General features: G+C 30.8%; 3 protein-coding genes across 6 annotated transcripts in view; 2 read left to right on the forward strand and 1 right to left on the reverse strand.

The window, feature by feature from the left end:
* apolpp (retinoid- and fatty-acid binding glycoprotein apolipophorin) overlaps positions 1-5,862 on the forward strand; it is a 47,351-nt gene extending 41,489 nt beyond the window's left edge. The window contains exons 52-57 of the mRNA XM_074117820.1: positions 1-191; positions 1,589-1,713; positions 2,414-2,543; positions 2,769-2,863; positions 4,162-4,340; positions 5,244-5,862. Of these exons, the coding sequence (XP_073973921.1) occupies positions 1-191; positions 1,589-1,713; positions 2,414-2,543; positions 2,769-2,863; positions 4,162-4,340; positions 5,244-5,253 (730 nt within the window). The 3' untranslated portion in view covers positions 5,254-5,862. The remainder of the gene's footprint in view (positions 192-1,588; positions 1,714-2,413; positions 2,544-2,768; positions 2,864-4,161; positions 4,341-5,243) is intronic.
* Positions 59-23,546, reverse strand: LOC141448964 (uncharacterized). Of its 4 annotated transcripts, XR_012455279.1 has the most exons (4): positions 23,123-23,540; positions 21,763-21,883; positions 17,107-17,321; positions 59-556 (listed from the first exon to the last, which is right to left on the reverse strand). XR_012455279.1 is itself a non-coding variant. In XM_074117891.1 (3 exons), exons 1-3 carry the CDS (start codon positions 23,250-23,252, stop codon positions 490-492), a joined length of 318 nt encoding a protein of 105 aa, XP_073973992.1. In that variant the 5' UTR covers positions 23,253-23,543; the 3' UTR covers positions 59-489. The 4 variants fall into 4 exon arrangements, 3 of the variants coding, with proteins under 3 accessions (XP_073973992.1, XP_073973991.1, XP_073973993.1); XM_074117891.1 differs by lacking the exon at positions 17,107-17,321 and having other exon boundaries at positions 23,123-23,543; XM_074117890.1 differs by lacking the exons at positions 59-556; positions 17,107-17,321 and adding an exon at positions 5,081-6,919 and having other exon boundaries at positions 23,123-23,546.
* Positions 12,753-20,752, forward strand: LOC141448956 (uncharacterized). The gene is made up of 10 exons (XM_074117872.1): positions 12,753-12,830; positions 13,042-13,216; positions 14,568-14,675; positions 16,827-16,947; positions 17,127-17,347; positions 17,444-17,605; positions 18,162-18,278; positions 19,351-19,420; positions 19,562-19,723; positions 20,056-20,752. Exons 2-10 carry the CDS (start codon positions 13,043-13,045, stop codon positions 20,184-20,186), a joined length of 1,266 nt encoding a protein of 421 aa, XP_073973973.1. The 5' UTR covers positions 12,753-12,830; position 13,042; the 3' UTR covers positions 20,187-20,752.
* Positions 23,547-23,574: the final 28 nt, after the last annotated feature.

The raw sequence follows: 23,574 nt of genomic DNA on the forward strand, positions 1-23,574 counted from the left end.
TGATGTTCATGTTACCTTGGTCAGCTTCAATTCGCCAACAAATAGCTGGATAAATTACCATTCGGTTAATGGAGAACTTGAATTTAGTGGGCATGATTGTGTAGTGGAGTTTGAAGAAGAATCAGAACCAAGGAATGACACATGGCTTGATCGTCTCCTAAATTCGAAACAGCAATTTTTTGAAGAATTAGGTAAGAAAAAAATTATTACCATTTAGAAATTTCACTTTCATTTATGCCACTAAAAATAAAAATATATAAAAAAATATAAGGTGCAAATTATAATATCTACAATCACATTTTAAATAATATAAATTTTAATTTTCAAACAAACTAAAAATACGATATTTAATTTCTCTTACCATTCGTAGAAGGAAGTATTACAATCGCAAAGATTTTCTATTTGGAGTTTTCGCCGGAAATACAATATTTGATGCCTTCTCAATAAATAAAAGTATTTTATAAATTGATCAGTGCGTTTGTCTCACTGTTACTCAAAAGAAAATCGCAGAGATTTCAATTTGATCCTTCGTTTAGGTACCATCCAGTGGCACAAACTAAAGTTTTGGACAAAATAGAACAAACAAAAAATAAAATTTGACTAAAAAGAATTTGTATTTTGAGATTTTCTCGAAAATGGCTCTCACGCATCTTTTAAATTTGATGTACTGATATACATACAGAAGGTCTATAACTTTTTTCGAAACATTTCTTTATATGAAATTTTTATTAAGGGTATTTCTGAGAGATGGTGTTTGTAATATGCTAAGGAATAAATGAGTTGCTACATACGTCTTTAAAAATTCTTGACCTTGACTGATTTCTTTAAACTTTATAAAAACTCTTCTAATAAAAGGAGGCTACAACTTTTGTGAGAAATTTTTTTTCTTAAGAAATTAATTGTAGGGCAGTTTCTCTCTTAAGCGATTTCACGTGTATTGTATGAAACTTCTGCCTACTTAATATTAGAGAGAATTAAATGTGTAGCTAATACCAAGTTTAAAAAAAAATCGTTTGACTAGAATTTGCGTATCTTTTAACGATTTTTTTAATTAGCATTCGTATACTCCACGCAGTTAAACACTTATGGCTTTTGTTTGAAATTATTTTCATCAAAATTGATTTTAAGAAATGGTTTTGGGAAGTCGCTCTTTTCATAATCTATAATTTCTATTTTTGTAGAGTCTCTTCTCTATTTTATTATAATGAATATTTTTTGTATCTAAAATTAACATTTGCTGAAAATTCAAACTTTGTCAAACCTCTTGAAGGGGTAGTTAGAAAAAGTGTTGAATGTTCACACCAGATTTATTTGTTTATATTGATAGGCGTCTTTCATACTGATATCATTTCCTGAATAATAAATAATTTTTTAGGCACCTGTATTTCACTTCTTTTTATTTTTTTACTCCATAAATGTTTTATTAATTAGTGATATCATTATACTATTTGTTGGTTCTCTACTTTTGGATTTCTCTGCATTAACATTGCGTTCGAGTATGCAACTTAAATTAAATATAATTTATTTTTTTTAATCTAATCGAAATAAAATAATTCATGAATGAATTTTTTTGGTTTCGTATTTTTAGGTAGCAATCAGCGTTCGAAAGCATATGAAGATTTATTAAGCCATCATAACTTTAGACCACACGCTTTGAAAACCATTGTCGCCGTTCACAGCGAACCGTGTTTTACAGGTTCAAACTTGAATTTCGTAAGTCATTTATCGATATTTTTTGTTGTAAGGTAATTTATAGAACGAATTGAAAGATAATCGTATTCTTCCAGGTGCTCAAATCAGCCTTGACCTCTATTTTTATCATTCATTAGATAACATTTCCGATTCAGTTAAGCTCATCTTTAACTTTCATTTTAAGCGTTTCATTCTAATCTGTAAGTCCCTTCTGGATAAGAGAACAGGATCTACTTTCGAGATTATTATCGTAATCTCCGTTTATCTCCAAAAAACTTTTACTCACTCAATCTTGCTATTCAAGTCTCAAAAGGGGCAAAATAATAGCTTACCACATAATCGGTGCTAAATTGAGTAACATGTCCATTACTGCCTCAAATATGGTTTTCATAGCTTCTGAAATAGCTAAACAAAGAATTGTTGCATTTGACCGTGAATCTTCTTTACTAATACTGCAGGTCGTTATATTAATTACTGTCTATGTCAGCCAGTACATTACTCTTGCACTAAGTCCCCACATCTTAACTACTACCGTTCGGAACTTCCAGAAAGTTTCAGTTACTTTCGCGGGTATCATTTCAATAAGTTGTCGCCAATTTAGATTTTCATTTAGTAACATTCCATAATATGGAGTAATATTTGTAATAATGTCACCAATTTACTCTTTCTATTAATTCTTCTCTATTAATATTAATATTCTTTCAAAATTAAATTTTTACAGTTCATTCCTCTGAGGACGTTCGTCCAATCCTTTAGAACTATAAAACAAGGTGTTGTTTGGAACCTTTTTACACCAGTTAATGGTTTAGCTACAGATCTGAAAGATGGAGTTACTAATAAAGATATCGTTGGTAAGGTCACCTTTATTTATGTTATGAATTCATTTCATCATTAAAGAGAAATTGAAATGTTATTAATGTTTTGAAAGCTTCATTCAAAACTGTGTTCTCTTTAACATAGATATTTTTTTTTAATATCGTTGAGCTCTTAATTTCACTACACTTTATTGTAAATGTAAAAGAGATTATCATATATCTATTTACACATTTAGTAAAAATAACATTAATATTTAACAGGTTTCACTGATGAAGAATTATACACTTTGAGCAAAGGAGCTGTCAAAGGAGATGTAGACTTCGGTACTGATCATTGCTTGTCTGCAGTACATGCGGTAATGTCCACTATTTTCAAGTATTATATTTGTGCTGTTATTACACATATATTAGAAGGGCACAGTAGGTTCATCAAACACCTCCGGGTTTATTTAATATGTAATATCCAGGAGAAGGAGACGGCTTATCATAATCTGTTTGATTGCCTTGCTATCGTCAGGTTGTAATATGAGATATTTGACTCTGCTAGAGGATAAGGTCCATCTAAGGAGGGGAGGAATTTCCTATTATACTGTCTAAGCGATGGTACGAGAAGCCTTTTTGGCTGCAGTTATTTGGCAAACAAAAACAAACAATAATTATCAGGAGTTTCATAGGTGCCACAGTAGCCGAGCGGTTAGAGGCGAGGCCCACAAAGCTAATATGAGCTGTGGCACTGGATTTAATTTCTGTTCTATTAGTGGTTTATCAGAGAAATTTATAGTAAATTATGTCAGCTAGTCGCCTTCTTCCGCAACACTGAATTTGGTAGTTGGACGTAGAGCCTGCCTGAAAAAATAGGCATTCCTTTTTTATTTTTTTAAATCAGAAGTTTTGTCTTGTATTAGTGCTTCCTTTGCCATGCCTGCAGTTGCCCGTTAGAATACTTTGGATTATGTTTGTTCTGATTGTTCTCCCTATCTTGTTGGAATAGGACAGTAAATTAAGGCGAGTAGCCAAACGTTTTCTTTCGTGGGTTTGCACCTATGAATCCTGCAACTTACTTGCACCCAGCTCTGACTTCTTCACTTATAAAAAGCGTCTTGCAGCGCTACAAAGGAATTCTGATTTTGAAAGTTCTTAAAGATAAAACAAGAGTCAGGTAGCCTGTCGCAACGTTGCCCAAAGACTCTTCCAGATTTGTTTTGACTTGGTAGAACAATAAAAGATTAATCTGTTAGAAGGTGGCCCTTGTTATGATAAATATCTCTTAATTTCTGCAAAACAAATTACTGATGCTAATACCATGAAAGTCACTAGCTTTCCTAAACTTAATGAGATATAAACTTTTAATTAAACCTAAACACATGTTCAAAACACCCTTTTCTAGTCGGAGCAATGCGTGTTTGTATTATTATGAGGCTTTTAATAACGATTCATCTTCTACAATTCTAAGTGATATTGTGTGATATTGATCTATTTGTGATCGTTGTATTTTTTGTTGTTACTTAATGGAAATAATTCTTTTTCTGGTAAAAGTTCTATTTACCTAACCTACTTTTTTTTTTTTTTTTTTTTTTTTTTTTTTTTTTTGGCGCATCGACTGCTTGGCCATTAGCGCCCCTTAACCTACTTATTGTAATTTTTAACATTTCAGACTGGAGGTGTTGTTTTCCCAACTTACAATTTCAAACATTTTAACAAAGCAGGCAAAGGAGCTGAGTTCGTTCAGGTATCTGCCGAGTTAATCGCGAAATCTTTGCTAAATGCTAAACAACCACTGGAGTGTAGTTGCAGCCTCACAGTTGGTGTGTTAACAAGACCAGATTGCCAAGTGTAAGCATTTATTTAATTTTAGGACTGCTGTTAATGGTAACTTATTGAAACTTTACAATTACTTTTTACCCTAATTTCTTTCAATAACGTTTTTTGGTGAAATTGTCTGAAAGTTATTAATGTTCAAAGAGGTAATTAAAATAAGAATATAAATAATTATTGTCCTTCACTCATTATTTCAGTGTAATAAATAAGACATAGAGGGGTATCCATTGCCCTTTCAACAGAAAATAAAGGCAGTTTTTATGTTTCCACTATTTTTTTTCTGCTTTGAATTTACAAATATCTGTTTGTCCCCAAATGTTGAGAAAAAAAAAATTTTACTTAATATTGAAAAATTATGCATTAAAATTAATTACAATCATTAGAACAGTTAAAACCTGCTCAAGAGGTGAAATCATACTGAGGATCTTATAAACTAAATCCATTCTATTGCTGTAAACTCTCGTATGATGCTTGTGAATATTAATGAAAACTTTGTATTAAAAACTTTATCGTCAGCTCTACATGATGTTTTCAAAGTCACGATATTCACAGGAAGTTGCAGTTTCAGCATAAACTTGAGCATAAAACTTTTTTCTTTACTTTTTTTTACTGTTTTCAGAAATAATAATTGAAATATTTTTTTAAACTATGATTGGTTTGGGTTTTGTGTGAATTAAAACTTTGGGAAGTTCTTCGCTAAATTTGCTATATTACATACATTTAAAAAATTCAACAGTTACGTTAGGAAGTTTACGTTTAAAGGAAGGAAAGGTTTCCTTCCTTAAATAAACTTTACTGTACTTTTTTTTTTTAATCATTTATAAATATTAAATTCAAACTTTTCATCCTCACACATTCCTCGTCTTATTCAGACTGTTAAATTATAAACATTTGTATTTACAATTTAATTTATTCCAGAGAGGACTGATAAGGCTGACAGAAGACTCATATTATTTAAGAAATAATTTGTACATAACGACTATTACCAAAGTTGTAAATCACAAAACATATATATACGTAAAAAGTATATATATATTGTTTGTGTGTGAAGAAGCCACTATTTTTCTTGTCCTTAGTTCCTTCCTTAATTTAATGATAGAGTATTTTCATAATTTTAAGCCTTTCCGTTATTTTAATCATGATTTGTTTTAGATCAAGTTTATATGTGTAAAACAATTTTTGAAATTTATAAAATTGTAAACATAAAATTGAATTGAGTTCTCATCCTTTTAAATTACGTATATAAAATTTTTTAAACAAATGTTATCTTAATTTCATTATTGTAATTTTTTAAATAATTCATTAACTAAACACATGTGTTTTTTAATTTTAACGAACTTAAATGCGACCAATTCTTTCCTTTACTATCATGTACTAAATTATTTATGTTGAAATAAATTGCCTTTGTGGAGTATTTTATATGTACAAATGTAAAGCTAAGTTATAATAAGTAAAATTAAATTTCCACAGCAAATTAGTTATAAATACAATATTTGTAAAAAAAAAATTGATTAAATACAACTTCTGTCAAAAATTATTTAAGATTATTAACAAAATCATAATTGTCCTATGTTAATTTCACACATTTTATATTTAGCAATGAAATATTTTGGTTTTATACCCTAATTAGAAGTTTAAAAAAAATGTCTAACATCCACCTAGCAAATTAGATATCGTAGACGTGGACGATGTCGGAAGCGCATACTTTTCTATTAAAATTTACTTTCTAACAAAAAAAAAGAAGGTTTTCACGAGAGTCTTCAACTTACAAACCCATAAAGAGAGGTGTAATTCATAACATCAATCATTCAACAACTCAGGACGGTCCAAATTAAATCAAAAACTCAGTAACCACTTCTACAAAACCCTACCCATGTTAGATTACGTTAGTTAATAAGTTCTTCAACAAATATCTTCAACAAATTTCACAACATTCACTCTCTTTGAAATTTAAGAAACTTCCTCTATTGTGCAGATACTACTAGTTTACAAGATTGTGGAGGATTTTTAGTTCTAAATTTTGGTACAACAATCTCTGTTAAAGCGTTAAAATGCTTATATAAATTATTTCAGAAGCTTAATCAAAGGGGTGTAAACTGTTAGGTCAGTTATTTCTTTACTTACGGAGTTAATGAGCTTTGTTGGGTTGATTTTATTATGTGATTTTTTTATCTATATTTTAATATCCATCTATGATGATTCTGAGTAAATTAAAGAGATTTACGATCTGAAACGCTTGATAAAACTAGCCGAATTCAATACGGAATTTTTGATTTAAATCGAACTCTTCTTAGTTGTTGAATAATTGCTTGGGGTTTTTTATTAGACCTCCTTTTATTGCTATATGGTGACTATCAATTCTCTACAAGCTTAACTTCACTTACGAGCAATACCAACGTCCTTTATGTAATAAAGAACATTAGAAGATAGAGTAAATTTGACCCTAACTAATAAGTTATTAAGATAACTAATAAGTTCCTCAAGATTCACATCTCGATCCTACAATGCAATTTATACTCTCGACATAGCTATATTTAACACTCTGTCCTTGCAAATCACGTTGATGACACTCTCCTTCTATTAAGACATGCTTTCTGTAGCAATAGAAAATTTTAGCATTAGCGTTATTTGATAAATAGATATACTGAGCTAAAGATTGGATGAACCTGTTAAATGTATGCAAATTAATAGGTACTGCCACTACAATCGTAGACCAGTGGAACATGTGTCAGATTATTTGGATAACAAGGAGGACAGTCAACAGACTATCTGAGACTAGAATAATATGAATCATTTAATATAAAAGTAATAACACTTCAAAATTGCAGGACCATACTTACATTTGGAAAAATTTTAAATAGAAAAACGGGAAAAATAAAAAAATGTTAAATTTAACTTGTAGCCCTCAAAACTTTTTACTTCTTTTTTGTCACTTCTGTTTGCCACATGAACTTAAGAGAAGAGCCATTTTCTGCTGGGGAATGATGGTCTGTGCCATCATAGAGGAGGGAATCTGGGTAGATATATCCATACTGACAGCCGATCAGGGGATAAATGTTATTAATCGTAGAAGAGGCAATCCTTTTTCCTTGATAAGAGCTTACAGTTTAAGGACAAATATTTTGAATACCACTACATAATCGGTTAAAGAGGTTCTGTTTGAGATAATATAAGACAAAACTTAGAACAAAGAACTAATATTTATGTTGCAGTGTTATGTTTATTAAATTAATTTTAAACAATAGCTAGATGATGAACATAATATGTAAAGATTATTTAGAATGAAACATTTTTTAAAATTACTTGTTTATATGGAGCTCGCCAGATGGTGATTCTCGTCCATGCAGTAAAGAAAGTCTTGCAAGAGTTACCTAACTTATAAGTGTGAAATTACTTGCGCAGTATTTCTCGAAATTCAGTAAATTTTTGATAGTTTCTGCGGTAAAAAACTAATACAATAATAGAACAGATTGCATAAAACTAATAATTAATGATTTTTTGAAAATTCATCATTAATTACCAGCTAATATTTGATTCAATAATTTTATTTATTCCAAAACCTTATTAACGCCACACCTACTTTTTTGGCAACTTTGAAAGTACGAACTAATTCTTAATTAAATCAGAAGGGATACATTTCAAGTGTAACTAATCGGGGCTGTAATAAGAAAATAAGATGAAGAGCCAAAATCTAATTGCCCTCATTAGCAAAGAAAAGACACCTATATGAATAAAATTAATTATTTAGGATAATTTTTTAAAAATTTACAATTAATTAATAGTTTTATTAGTTTTCTAAGTTTAAAATAATTTAAAAAATAAGCACATGTTCTCCAGATAAATCATAATTAGAATTCCCCTACTTGTTTAATATGTTATGGGTATACATTATTACTATTTCGGGTACGACTTGACAATGTCTCCTACTGCGTTGGAGAGGTAGAAAAAGAAATGTAGTTAAAAAAAAGCGATGCACGTGCCCTCGATGAGAGTTCAAAACTGTTTTGACAAACATCTGTATTATTAAGTGTTATTAAAATAAATCAATTACGCATATCAACTCAAATCTGAATTTAGGAACTACCCCTAATTGACATGAACATTGTAAATATGCTCATGAGTGGTGTATGTTCAATTATTGATACATTAAATTAAAACATTAGCTGACAGTATTATTTTGAAAACAATTGAAATATTATTTAGCAAGAAATTGAGCCAGTCAGCAGAAAAGATTAGTAACCATAACATCTCCTTAGACATCAGCTGAGAATTAAATTTTCAAATTTAGGAGCAATAGTAATATCAATGTAGAAGCAGTGGTATATTTTAAACTAAGAACTATCATTTGTAGGCACAGCGTTGAAAGTCAGTTACATCAATGTCAGCTTTGATTCAGTCATAAATATGAAGTGTGAAAAAAATTATTAGACTGATGTCCAATATGTAAATCCTCATTAAATATCAAAGAAATTGTAGTACTCAAAAGAATGTTTGAGAGGATACAAAGACAAAAAAAAAAATCTTTTACTATGTCAAATATAGGGTACAATAAGTCTCTTGTGACTGCGATGACGTGGGGCATACGTCCCGTCCCCTTTTCATCAGCATTAACTTTATAATCTTTGCCTAGAATTATAAATTTTACTACAACTAAAGAATCCCATTATTTCAGAATTTTTAGATATAGTTAACAATGGTCATTCTTATAATTTTCTTTGGCTGGCAGAGCAAGCTAATTTTGACTTTTTAAGTTGTTTGCTTTTTAATGGTTGAGGTTTATTTGCACTGTAGAATTATACAAATCCATTGCATGAAATGAAATTAAAATATTAATAAATAATTTTTTAGTTTATTGATGCTAGTTAAGAATTCAAATCAAGTGCGGTTAGGGAAGTGAAATAAAATGATTTCAATTCGTTTATATCATAATTTTTGACCTATCTTTTAATAAAAAATTGTTGCTTTTAATTTTCTAACCAAGTATTGTTGGGATCATTGCAATTTCAAAATTTTGAAGTTTTACAAAACAAAACAAAAATTTCGGACGTTTGTAACTTTACGATTGATGAATTTCCATCACTAGGTTCTATGAGAGTACTCAAATAAAATATATGAAGTTTTAGATTCATTTTTGTACTGGCTGAAATTAGACAAAATATTTTCAAATGATAAATTTGTTGGTCTCAGGGTAAAACAAACTGGACAGTTCCGGTAAAAACCGAAATCGACTTAACACAGTCAAAAATTAAGAATACTTTCCTATTAAATTACTGAACTATTAAATGAAAGCAAAAATTACTTAATAACTTCTCTATAGCTCTCTAAAATTCTTAAACATTTCTAGCTCAGCAACTGGTACTTCTAAAGGGATCCCTGAAAACGAATTTTAGAGACTACTTTTTGTTAAAACTTTAGCATATTATTATTTTCATTTAAATTTTATAGAAATTTCTAATATTTCTTCTTGCAAATTGTTGATTTTTTTTTTTTTAGTTTTTTCAAAAAAAGTTGAACTCAATGTAAACCACTCCATGCCTTATTTAGTAGAACAAAAATTACTAAAAAATGAAAAATTAAAAAAAAACAGATAGTGAAGAAGCTGTTGGTAGTGCGTTAAGACACGTGGGCGAATAGTTTTTTATTCTGGTATTTTAACTGAATGATGGAGGAGTACATATTAACATATGCTTCTCATAAGAAACTAGTGATCATAAAAAAGAGAAAAGTAAGTTGGCCTAGAAGGGTTTGTTCATCGTGGTAGATTTTTTTTTTCTAATCTCTTCTTTCTTCATTTGAAGACTTTAAAAGAGTTGAACATTCTTATTTTATTAAAGCAGCACCACTAAATGTGAAAGAGACTAACAATTAGTCTCTGTCTTTCTTCAGTTTTATGTTAAACTTTTCAACTATTCAGGCATTTATATTTTTAATAGTGCTGCAACTGATTACTATTTTTCTTTTTCTTTTATTTACTTTATTTTATTTTTATTTTTTGTATCATTGGGGCACGTGTCTCACAATACTGGAACTTGATCGAGCGTGTCTGGCATTTGTTTTTATTTTTTGTTTGTTTACAATTTATTTCTTTAATAACTCAACAGATTACAAGTTAACAATTAGAACCTTTCAACTATTCAGCTAAGATCTCCAATCTGCGGATCTTGAGGCATTCCGCTATTAATATCAAAAGTGCGTTTTATATTTTAAATAAACCTGCTGCACAAAAATAATTTTTAATCTTTATTTTTGAAGTTCATCCTCAGCGCACATCTTGATAAATCCAGCGTGAATTTACTTGTTACTGATTTCAGATAATGAATATTTTCATCAAAAAATAACCGCTTCTCGCTAAAACGACATTCCCATTTCCACTTATTTTGCAATTATCTCTCCTCTAGAAAAATGAATGCAATATTATTGGTCAGATTCAGAGTAGTTGACTCAGATGAATTCAAATGAATTCGAAAGTATAATGATTTGTTTTCTGTTTTGTTTTTAAACTGTATTGTACTTGTACAGAACCCCGCTGGAAGAAAGCTAAGAAACCACTAGAATTTTCTCGTGCTTTGTTTCTTGTAATTCTAAAAATTGGATTATGAACACTCCCTAAAATTTGAATTAAAAATAAATATCATACTTCTTTGCCAGATAAGCATTTAAAATCAATATTTTTAATAAATATTGAATAAATCTAAAAGTTATTTCACTCATCAAGTAATTTATTCATCTCACTAAACATAACTTTTTATCTTTAATAAGCATTCTTAATAGAATGATCTGAATTATTAATTAAAATTCTGTAAGGGCAAACTGGTTTGAAATGAAGACAAAAAATGAACCATTGGCCGCTCTTCTAAATTAGAACCAATAATTCTTTAAAAGGCCTGAACACTGCCCAGAATTTTGCATGAATATTTTATAGCCTGACAAACTTTTGTGCTAGATTTGATGTTCCATTCACAATACTCTTTAATGAGCGTGTTCGAGTCTTATAAAAATATCTGTTCATCGCATTTACGGCATCTCAGGACATTGAACCAGAGAACGTAAATAATTTTGTAAAAGATGAATGAGCAAATCCATCCACATTCGCTCAGTCCTCGAAAATTGCTTATACGCCGTTGGCCTCACTACCAACTACACACTAAATGTTGATCAACTCTATTTGACCATCATTCATCATTTATTGAAACTGTCCTGTAGGGCAGATGCGTAAGGATTGATTATGTCTAAGTGTTTCACTCATAGATCTATTGTGCACGGTAGAGCAATGGTAAATATTCAATGTATGCTAAATGATTAAAAAAAAGAAGATATTGTAATAAAATAAATCTGAATTTCTCTGAATGAGCCATTAATTTTTTCTTGAGAACCGGAAATGCTTGCATATCAATTCGGTTGTAGACTTGTGGAGAGTCTGCTAAAGCTGCAAAAACCGATCACACTCAGCTCAAAAGCAGAAAGGACAGGAGATGCACCAACTTTATAATAATGTAAAAATATTATATTGTCAGTAAGCCCTGAAAATGACCTAGTCTCTAGGTCGAAAGCTTGGCAAAATAACAAACTAATGACTGAAATTGGCATTATTCTTTTCTTCCTACTGAAAAGCAGTAACACTAACAGACCGAGTAGGATGTAAATTTTGTCCACAGCCTGAGCTACTTATTATTTACAGTTGCCCGAACAAATGGAGCAACAACTTTAAGGGGAAATAGCCTCTTCTTCTCTACCGTCAACTTATTCAGTCCATATATCCTAAACCTAGCTTCTTCATACCCTAAAAATTGATAGGATCAGATGGATCCTTCTCTATCCTACAAACTCTACAAAAAAGATGGGAATGATCCCCATTTTGTAGAGACGTCTCCTTAAATCACGATGAAAAAGAACCAACCAACCTAATCTGAGAAAGGTTTGAGCTCCAGCCTCTGACTAACGATTCTGGAAGTTTCAACTGCCCACAGAGCTCATCCTCATGCGAGACTGCTCAACTAGTTTAATCAAGTAAGGTTTAAATTGTTTCCTGAAACAAATTTTACGCTTCCTTTAAGGCCCTATCGCTTTTTTTACTCTCATTAACGAACTTCCTTATAAAAAACTTTTAATTTTTATTTCTGGAAATGCTTTTCAATAAAACTAGAATAAATGAATTATTTACTTAAAACTTGTAAGAAGAAGGGAGAAGAAACAAATGCATTATTTGGTGATTAATAGTAAAATTCATAATTAAGTTTTATTCTTTTAAAGCACTTTACAGTCTTCTAAATTAAGTACCAATTAAAATCACAATCATGACAACTTCACAAGATAAGAAACCGCACAAAGTGAAGACTCTGGGACCGTGAATGGGGGCGTAAAGAAAGAAAGTGGGGAAGAGTGGAACCAATGAAGAGTGGTATCTGTACACATGCTAAATGCAATCAGAGAAGAATCACCTACTCCAGTCAGATGTGATTAGTGTTCCTCTAAATATTCACTCCAGTAGAGTATTTTAATAAGAGTGTAAGTATTGTATAAATAATTTGATGAGTTTCACTCCATCTATGTTACATTAATTATTCTAATTTAACGTTCGTAAAGTGAATTTATGCAAAAATATTTGTGAATTCAAAAATTTCCATAAGTATTGATTTTAGAATAGAATACTCTTTAATTTTAAAATTTTCAAATGAACTGCGCTTGAAACATGAAAAATAAAATCTTTTTTTTTTAGTATGACCAGGGTAATCAGTATAAAGTGTGAAATAGATGAGGGGGAAGATGATCTGATGCATTTAAATATGGAAAGATTTTGTGAAATTCCAGAAGGAAGTTATTTAATGTCAGAAGAATCTAGCAACAGTAATATACTTCCTTCAGTTAATACTTTATTTGATATACAGTCACAGGTAAATTTTTTCGTTTTTATTTCTTGAGCAATTAATTGCTAAAACTAAAACGAAAAATCTAACTAGAAAGCAATATTTCAAAAAACTTGTATTGCTTATTTCATAATTTCTACAGAAAAAGTAACTGTTGTTTTCATATTTAAAAAAAAAAAGGATTATAATGTAATAAAAAGCGCATGAAATCCTTGTATTTTAAGTATTAGGTAGTTTAAACTCACATCTTCCACATTTTAGGTATGGAAAAAATGTAAAGTAAATAGAAGTTTTGATGGTTCAAGAAGAACGAAAAAATAACAGTAGGTTTACAAGCGTAATTAAGGATAAAATATATAGTAAAACGCGAAAATAATAAGTTATCTTACGGTTCCAATCAAATTTTATTTTACATTTAGAACCTCTCAGAGAAAATTGCAAAAATCTTAAACGATTAGAATTGGAGTTAGAAAAGGGACGGGACCTATACCCAACAGACATATAGCCTTCCCCTTTTTGAATCTAGTAGACGAAATCTCCTCTACTAAAGAGGTTGAGGACTTTCCCTACTAGTTCTTTTTGCGCTACTATCTCCTTTGGTCTCAAAGTTCCAAAGGTTTCATAGCGCAATCGAACTGCAGGTGAAAGACTGTTTTCTCCTCTTCCTGACACAATCTGCACAACGAATCTTCACCTTGTACTGATGCTTGCTGAACCCACCATGCCCCGTAATCAGTGTAATCTGATTTCTGCCTAAGCATTAGAGTCTCTTCGGTTCTTTGTAAACACAGCCAAGATATCATTCACTTCGCCCAAATCTTTTCATGCTCTATCCATATCCAATCTCTGAAAGCCGCACGAACTGTACCCTTGGTGATCCCCAGGACAGGTTCCGGGACATTGAAAGGAGTGTTAGCTCCGTTTCTGGCCAGCTGATCGGCTGTTTCATTCCCATTGATCCCTCACATGACCCGGCACCCACTCCAGCCGAACTTTATTGTGCCAAGCCAGTTGTTCCAGGGCCTTTTTACAATTCCAAACAAAGGAAGAGGATCCAAACTAAGGAAGCAAGGGCCTTCAGTGCAGCTTGGCTGTCCGGAAAGATCTTAAACGATACTACAGTACAAATAGCCACAGTATTAGAATTAAGCAATACAATGTATAGTGTAAATTAAATTTTTTACTTTTGTTGTTTGCACTAGTTATACTTTCTTTTTGCATGTAAAATCTGTTTTTTCGCCTAAATTTTAGCAAATTATTGATAGTTGATTTGTGCTTAGAAACATATAGATAATTACATTTTAAAATAACAATGTAAATATCCAATGTTAAATTTTAACATTGAAAGAATCAAATTTGTTTTGTTTAATCTTTTCAGACTGGAGAGACCAAACTGAATTTTACTGTATTAACAAATCCTGCCCCCGACCAGTATGATAATTACCTAGATGAGTCCACAAAAAGTGAAGAATATTATAACAATCAGGTATTTCATTCAAGCTTACTTTTTATTCATCTACTTTTCCTTTTACAACCAAGAAAATGTGATTGCAGTTCTCAAATTTTCTAACAGATGTCGTTGGTTGCTCTTTTGACACAACTCCAGAAATATGTACTAAAACAATATTTACTTACTTTCTTTTTGGGGTTTAAAAAAAGTAGAATTCAATATTTACTTCAACTATAATTTTAAAGTGTTGAAGAAAATATAATCGCTGAGTGAAAGGCTACATAATCTTGCTCGCATAGTTAACGGTTTCTCCGAGAGTGAGGTAGAATGCACACTGTTTTCTTACGGCGTGAGGACTTATTATTATTATTTCTTAATTTATCGAATAAATAAGATTCTAGAGTAAGGTGCAAAAAATGAATAGAAGGGGAGAATATATCCAATGGATCCCGGACACTGGTCAGTCCCGAAGGGAATCTCGTGACCTTTTGTGAATTTTCACGATTGGTAGAAGAATGAATGAGAGGATTAGAGAAGTAACAGAGAGTTGTACGGAACTTATGACATTTTTTCTTTACAAATTGAACAAAAAGGATAATGAGGTCGTTATGAAGATTAAGGTTTGAGACTTAGAAAGAGACAGTAACTTAGTTCGGGATGCACGTATAGTTCATTTGTTTGTCGATTTGGCTGAACCCCACAGCTTTAGCCGTAAGCCCACTGAGATTTTTGCACTGTTCCTTAACACCTTCACTTCCATTGATAATTTAGAATGACTCCCGAGAAGTCGTAAAGAATTTTGGCATGTTCAGTCATTGACTGTTTGTTTTTGTGAGTCGTTTATTTTTATTTGTTTGTTCATTTTATTGATCTAGGTTTTATTAGATCTAAGTGGGTTTGAAAATGGTGTTAGGCTGATAATGGGTTTGTGGTTGTAGCTAAGTCTGTTGATGATGACCTGGAAATATCTGAGATATGAGCGTAGAGTAAAAGAGTCAGAAAAAGGGGTACACTTTCTTAATTTAATTAGTAAACTGGGACACCGATGATGGGTAAAATCTTTTTAGATCCACCAATCTTTTCAATTCAATTGGTAGTGCGCACTCGGCACTGCCAAATTTTGGATTGAAAACTTTTAATAATAGTTGTGCAAGTATTTTCTTAAGTATAGGATCATCGGTCCATAAGAAGATTTGCCGTTTGCGATCTAGAGGAAGCTATTGAATGCTGTGAATTATTGAGTGAATGTGAATTCCTTGTAAAAGTCTGGAAACTCTTTCATTACAACTATTGTAAGAAAACTGATAAGAAGATTAATGAGAAACATGAACCCAGAGATAAGAGCGGACAGTCAGTAGAAAATAAGAAAAGGGAGAGGTGTAGACTTAAACATCGAAGTTACCGCTGAAGAGAAATGATAGCGGTTCATAGTAGGCTGATAGGACAGTTGTAGTGGTGGAGGTTTCATTTATTGTAGAGTAGGTGTAAGCTAAGGCATTTATTGTTTTTATACTTATGTAAAGAGAGGCGAGGCTCCTGCAAGGCTTAAATATAAAGTGGTACTTGGCTTCGGATTTTATTGAGTGGTTAATAAGAGAAATTTAGTAAAGTACATTTACTAGGAGGCTAATTTGATATTTGAACGTAAACTCGTCTGAAGAAAAAATTATTTTCTCTATTTATCCTAACTACTATAATCGCCTCATTCCAAACCCAATCGGTATGAATGTGTGATACTTGAGCATTTTATTCAAATTACCGTTATCATTGTTTAGGTGAGTTCAATTCTTCAAATACTTTTGTATTTATATTTTGTAATATATTTTCCAATAAGAACAAAAGCCAATGGTCCCTTCACAAAGGGGTAGTTTACTTCAAAAGACCAATTGAAATAGGATTTTCACATCCTATTGATTAAAAAAATACTTGTCTAATTAAATTCCTAATTAATGTTTTAATTTTTGGAGAGTCAACTGCAACTTTTATTATTATTATTTTTTTTAAACAATTCTTACGGAGTACCGTAGATTTTGGTAAAATAATGAGTATTCAAGGAGCTTTTTGACATAAATTATTTAAATAAAGTATTATAGTTTTTTATAATGTAGATGTAGATAGTTCAATATCATAGAAAATGTTTACACATCTCCAAATTTCTAGATTTTGTTTTTCTTGCAAATGTTTCAGTATGTACATAACGATCAAGAACTAAATCTGGAATTCTATGAAGAAGAAAATGAAGATTGCCTTGTTCCTACTAAATTTTTAAAATCAGAAAAGACTAACTCTTCTAATGAATTAAATATAGGTAAATATTTATAGACAGATTGCTTCGTATTGCAGACTTTAGTGTAGTCCTACTTTCTTTAATTTTAGTGGTATGTTATGGTTGGATGATAATTCAAGAATATATTTTTTTTTTTTTAAAAATAAGTTTTTGCAAAATTTTTTAATTTATTTTAAATACCTTGAATTTAATTTTTCCAGGAGAAGCTTTAGAATGTCGATGGGAAGATTGTTGGTGGTTGTTTAAGTCGCAGAGTGATTTAGTGAAACATATAGAACAAGAACATGTTGAGCCCAAAAGAGGCGATGAATTTCCATGTATGTGGCAACATTGCCCTAGACGATTTAGGCCATTTAACGCACGTTACAAATTACTTATTCACATGAGAGTACATTCTGGTGAAAAACCAAACAAGTGCCAAGTCAGTTAATAAATTATCTTCATAATTTAAATATATAGTAACTATTTTTACATTAAAAATAAAGCTAGAATTTAATTTTCTGTAACAAATTTTTAGTTTGCTGGTTGTATGAAGGCGTTTTCTCGTCTAGAGAATTTGAAAATCCATCAAAGATCACACACCGGGGAAAGGCCCTATTCCTGTCAGTACGCAACATGTAGCAAAGCTTTCAGTAACAGTTCAGACAGAGCTAAACATCAAAGGACTCACTTTGATACTGTAATACAAGTTATTTAACTTATTGTCCAATTTCTGGCCGTTATTTATAAATAGAAATGTTAATGCACGTATTTTGGATTTCTTTCACGGATTCTTTTTTTTTTTTTTTTTTTTCAAAAACTACTTATGGGAACAATTTTCTAATAACCCATTAATTTCTTACAGTAGAATGTTAACCAGATAGAGTTAAACATAGATAAACAGATAGAGGTCAATCCTTGAATATGTATTAAGTACTTCAATAAGAATGTAATTTAAACTGGGTTAATTTCATTACACTCCTGTTATGTTTTACATTTTTACTGTGATAGAAAAATGTGCGGCAAAATTTAAAGTAACCCTTTATAATAGTTTTATAAATGAAAACCTCAAAAGCAAATAAGCTCAAAATTAATAATTTTCTTAAATTATTATTTTTTTTTTTTTAATTTATATACAACAGTATTAGGTTTGAGATATTAATAAATTAAAATATTAAAATCAATAAATAATTTTGATCAATTTGATTCGTGAGAAATGTATTTCGAAATGAACGCTTTGATTCTTTTGTTTCTAGAAACCATATGGTTGCCAAATATCAGGATGTAATAAGAAGTATACAGATCCAAGTTCATTAAGAAAACACTTGAAGAATCATTCTGGACAATCTGTCACTACAAAACCTAAAAAGCTAGTAAGTAATGTTTCCTATAAATCAATTTTCCTGATGGGGAAAGAAAATTAGCGAATATTTAGAAATCTAAGCGTTGCTGTAAGTAACTCTCCTAACAACGTAAATGCTACTTATTCTAAATTCCGCAACACTTAAACAATATACCACAAAACTTGAAGAGGTAGTTGTTTTTTATGAACAAACCTAGCTTTAGATGCCCACAGGCAAACTCCATCCCTCTCTTTCTACCACCTAAATTACCTAAGATTTTATGTTATTTTTATCTTTATGTTAATTTTGTAGGTAACATTTGAATATGAACCATTTTTAAGTATTTTCAATTTAAAATTGAATTTTGAAGAACTTAACAGTTCGTTACTACTATATTAATCGATCCCCTGTTACTCATCGTTACTGCATTAAAGCCAAAAGAAGTATATCTTAATGGTACAAACTTAAGGCTACATTACATATTACATTAGTTAAAAAGTAAGTAAGTAAGTAAAGTAATCGCCTATTTTTTCAGACGGGGCTTAACGTCCAACTACCAGTTAGGTGTCGTGGACGGAGGCGACTAGCAAACGTACTTTACTGTAAATTTCTTTTATTAAGCATTAAATAAAATCCAAGGCCTAAAGACCGGGAATTGAACCCAGTACCACAATACATATTAGCTTCGCAGGTCTCGCCTCTAACCGCTCGGCTACCGTGGCGCCTAGTACAAATGAATACCAACGTTTCAAAGAATCCGTCCATTTAGGACATCAATATAAAGGTGTACGTGAACATATCGGACCCTCTATTACATTAGTTAAATACTACATATTACATTGAACTAACAAAATACTAGGCTGTAAAAAATTATTGGTTAAACTACTTAATTTTATAAGTTTTTTTATGAAGGTCTATAGAGAGTGAAAAAAATATTTCTTTTTAGAAAATCATTATTATAACTTTGTTAAAAACAACAAGAAACCTTTTAGTGTTAAAAGTAGAGATCATACATAATATCAAAGATCATTATTAATTACTTGAAAATTGTTCGAAGAGGGATTGTTACCATTATAATAATAATAATTATTATTATTTTTAGATTGCAAGTGAACCTAAAGTTTCTGCAGCTGAACTGCAATCAAGATGTACACCACTTATTATCTACAAAGGTGGGAGCGATCGCGCTTATTGGCACTTTCAACATTTTTTAATTTAATATTAATTGTAATAAATCCCCTGTGGCAAACAGGTCTTAGTTTTAATCTTTTAATTAACTTCACTTCATGGTAATTATAAATTTAAAATTTTAGAAGAGGATAATGTTGGGAGAGTAACAAAAATAGACGATGACCCTGCAGAACGAAGGCAATACATAGATCATTTTAATTATTCATCTTTTATAAACTTAACGTCAATACCGAAGAAAAATGAAGGAGATGCCAAAAGCGTTGCTGACAGTGCTGATATTGGAGGTGAAAAATTAATACCCTTTGATTCCTTATTAATGAAACAGAAAGCAAATAACAAATATAGTTAATAATACATTCATTACAGACAACAGTGATGAATTCATTCATAGTTTCCAATACGCAAGAAGTTTCTTTCTTTTAAACTATTTTAAAGTCCTTAATCAGTTGAGTTGCAACATGTTAAATATAAAACGCATTTGAACTAACTTTATATATTTACGAAACCTCAGCTCAAAAATAATTTGTTTTGTTTTTTGTAAATATAAAAGATCTATTGATTACTAATGCCATCTTTTTACAAAAATATTTCTAGACTTATGTTATCTATTTTACAGGTTATGATAATGAATTAGAAGAATGTATTTTGGATTCAGACACAGAAAGGGAATTCTTAGACTTAGAGAAATTGGAAACTACTAGCTTATTCCCACTTAATGAAGAAGATCTAATTAGTAGTTTCACTTGATTTTTGTAAATACTGTAAATAAAAATTCTTTTATTAAAATTGTTACTTGATCTCATAATAATTTATTATTTATATTAAGCCTAATAAAATTTATTTTTTAATGAGTTTTAATTTTTTTTGGGAAATCATTTTATTACATCCATTTTGAGGTCTATCGAGTACAAAAAAATAGTTTTTATGTCAGACAATATTATTGGAGAACATTAATGGAAGCGAACAGTAACTTGACTAAAATCTTTTTCTTTTTACTTTTTTTGAGATTATCACATGTGGAGTTCCAAACACTTCCTTTAATCATGCTCTTTGCACGCCTAGAGATATAACACTTATTTGAAACATTGGTCCAGGAAATTTGCTAATTTTCATTCAGTATTGCATCTCAAGTTCATTTTAAATAACCATACTCTCTCTTATATAACTTTAACATTAAGATCAAAATATGTTATTGTTGGCTATCATTACTACTCAGGAAGGGGATTAACATAATAATGATTCACAGCGCTCAGATCACGAAGTGTCTAAATTGGGACCCCTGAAGTGAGCACTTTAATAGGAACAGTCAAAGCTATGCTTACCAAAATGCACTCCTTCTACGCAGCAAGTACTGCAGCTTAGATTTAAAGAATAGAGGGAGGGAAACGTTAATCTATAGATTGGTATGGAAACTTGGTCTAGGTTTGAAGGAACTGAAAGTAAAGTTCGAGTATTCGAATTCTGATTATGCAGTAGAATCGAATCGTTACAATATCATGGATAGCTCTCTCTCCACTAATAAGCATAAGTCTACTTAAAATGTCATCTTGAGCTCATGAAGAAGATGCAGTTTAGAAAACTTGACTATCTAGGGCGAAAAAGGATAAGTACCTTTAGACTACATGGGAAAGGGAATATGGATGGATAATTTGAGCAAATGGTACAGTAGACATCTATGCAACACCCACATACAGTAAATGACAGACGTACGGCCAACAAGTAGTCACTACAGTGACTACTACCTAATCGCTATCGTATGGATCAGATATAGCAGAAATGTAAGAACTCATAGATGTTTCGCTTTGATTTTAAAAAAATATACATACATCCATTTTTGCATTTATACAAACTATAACTATTCTTTTTTGGTTAATACAACTACTAATTAAAAAAAGTTAGATATTTTTTTGTCTTACTACGTTCCTACTGGGCTTTTTTCCTAACAAAACTAACTAAAGCCTCCTTCTATTAAACTCATAGAAGTTGGATCACAATTCACAGATTTTTTTTTTTTGTTTTCAGCACATTCTACTGTAGAGGGTCCTATATGATTTTTATCCTTTTTTAAAACCTCTCGGTTATCTGTCGCTTCATGTTGGTTAGCTAACAGATGCGTAATAAATCCATCTTGGAATGCAGTAGAAAATGCACGGAATTAAAAGTTTATTGCAGTAAATTATTGATTAAACATAAACTATTTATAACAAAACATGAATTAATAATAATAAATTCAATCACAGAAATCTAAAAATTAAAATTAATGTATTATTGAACTTGTAAACTGTTTATTAAAGATTTATAGCTATCATCCACAGTTACGTACAATTTTCCAATGATGATCAAGTTGTCTTCTAGCAATTTGGCCACTTCATCCTCTCTAACTTTAAGGGATTGAATCTCTTCTTTTATTTCCTCGAAGGCTTTTAGCACTTCCTTCACATATCCTATTCCCCAACAGTAGAAATAACAGATTTATTTAATAATGTTTCATTAGTTTCTCATGAGTTAAAAATTATACAATTTCTATGATTCTCGTTTGCAAATATTTTACAATAAATAAAACAACTTTAAAGAAACTAAACTTAACTTATATAACCACACTAGAAAAAAAAATAATAATCTGGCTTGCAAATTCATACACTTTTCAAGTCTTACAATCTCAAATTTCCATCTAATAATAACAGTTCTTACTAAATGTTTGAAGGTTCAAGAAAGAGTTAACCGCAATAAAATAAATAAAATATTTTCAAGAAAAATCATTTCAAACAAATTTATCTAGATATAGGTGTATAAAAACAAATCGTTTAGAAGATTCACATTCCCGCTCAAGCGATTTTCTTCAAATTGAAATTTTTACCACCAATTTAATTCTAGAGGTAACACTGAGGTTAAACCAAACAATTTCGTGGTCTCCAAATCTCAGGATATCGAGATAAAACTTGGAGTCCTGGGAGATGCTAAAAGGAGCATTGGATTGAGTAATTCGCAGAAAAATTACCGCTGTCAGAGAGGTTAGCAGAGCTGAATTCTCCTCCCCTCTATGAGGGTAGCCAGGGTTAGATCATTGAGAAAGGCTCGACCCAAGAAAGAATGAAATTACACAAATGGAGAAAGTGTTCGTCTTCAGCCAGGGACGACTAGTACAGATTCTGACAGTGCTAGAGATGTACAGGCAGGCGACAAAACTAAGTACAACATACTGAAAAGACGTTGATAAGTATCCTAAAGAGAAGGGAACTAAATGGGTCCTATTAATTGTTCCTCAACCAATCAGGATTTCCAGCGAAGAAATGGGAGATCCTATTTCAAGTTAATAAGAGTGGTTGTTATAAAGCCGGAGAAGACTTAAGCAACAACAAGACGAGGAAGCACCCAGAATTTAAGAAGCATGTTAATTGATATCTTTCAATATTGTGTATATAAGAGTTAAGATTGCCGAGATGGTGGGTTCCCTCTCTGCTTCCTGAAATTCGCAGTTTGCAGAAAATGTATAAGTTAGAAGATTAAGAAGTGCAATAAAAGAAAGGGCGTGAGTGATTAAGATTTGCAATAAAAGAAAGGACGTGAGTGTTCACACTCATTTCTTTTTTTTTCAACAAGGACGGATTGAAGACATTTTAGTACTCCAAAGTTTCAATTCTCAAAATAAATCTAATTAAAGTTTATTTAAGTGCTTCACTTACCTTCTCCATTACTTAAAAGAGTATTCTCGATTGCTTCAACCATTTGCGTCAACTTATTAATACGGTATTCTGTAATCTTACAAGTAATGTCTAAAGACTGAAGGGCGTTTTCTAATGTTTCTTCAGACATTCTCTTCAGTTCAATAAACTTAATATGAAATAAGTATTTGCCTGACAATCAACCAATGAAACTAACATAACTACCTATTGTTTTTAAACCGTAACTACTTGAATCTTTGAGCGCACTTATTAAAAGTATAACCTTTCACTTCAACGAAATTGTCCGCTTCATGAAAGCAATTGTCACAATAAATGCTTTCATTTAAGAATTATTTGAGGAGAAAAGAATTGTATAAGAAGATTCTTTTTATTTTAATTCGGATCATTTTATACTTCATCATTTCCAGGAAAACTGTGTAGCTGAATAACAGCTGATTGCTGCTTTACAATTC

The sequence above is a fragment of the Rhodnius prolixus genome, unplaced genomic scaffold (assembly GCF_049639745.1).
Source record: "Rhodnius prolixus isolate KJV_2025 unplaced genomic scaffold, Rpr scaffold_2, whole genome shotgun sequence".
Lineage (NCBI taxonomy): Eukaryota > Metazoa > Arthropoda > Insecta > Hemiptera > Reduviidae > Rhodnius > Rhodnius prolixus.

Bases quoted from the DNA above. Each gene is read 5' to 3' on its own strand.
- LOC141448964 (XM_074117890.1), bottom strand. From the start codon at position 23,252: ATGTCTGAAGAAACATTAGAAAACGCCCTTCAGTCTTTAGACATTACT. The intron at 21,884-23,122 runs GTAAGTGAAGCA...GTTGGGGAATAG, and splicing joins TCTTTTAAGTAATGGAGAAG to GATATGTGAAGGAAGTGCTA. The intron at 6,920-21,762 runs GTACGTAACTGT...CTATTGCTACAG, and splicing joins TTGATCATCATTGGAAAATT to AAAGCATGTCTTAATAGAAG.
- LOC141448956 (XM_074117872.1), top strand. From the start codon at position 13,043: ATGACCAGGGTAATCAGTATAAAGTGTGAAATAGATGAGGGGGAAGAT. The intron at 16,948-17,126 runs GTAAATATTTAT...TAATTTTTCCAG, and splicing joins TTCTAATGAATTAAATATAG to GAGAAGCTTTAGAATGTCGA. The intron at 19,724-20,055 runs GTGAAAAATTAA...TCTATTTTACAG, and splicing joins TGACAGTGCTGATATTGGAG to GTTATGATAATGAATTAGAA.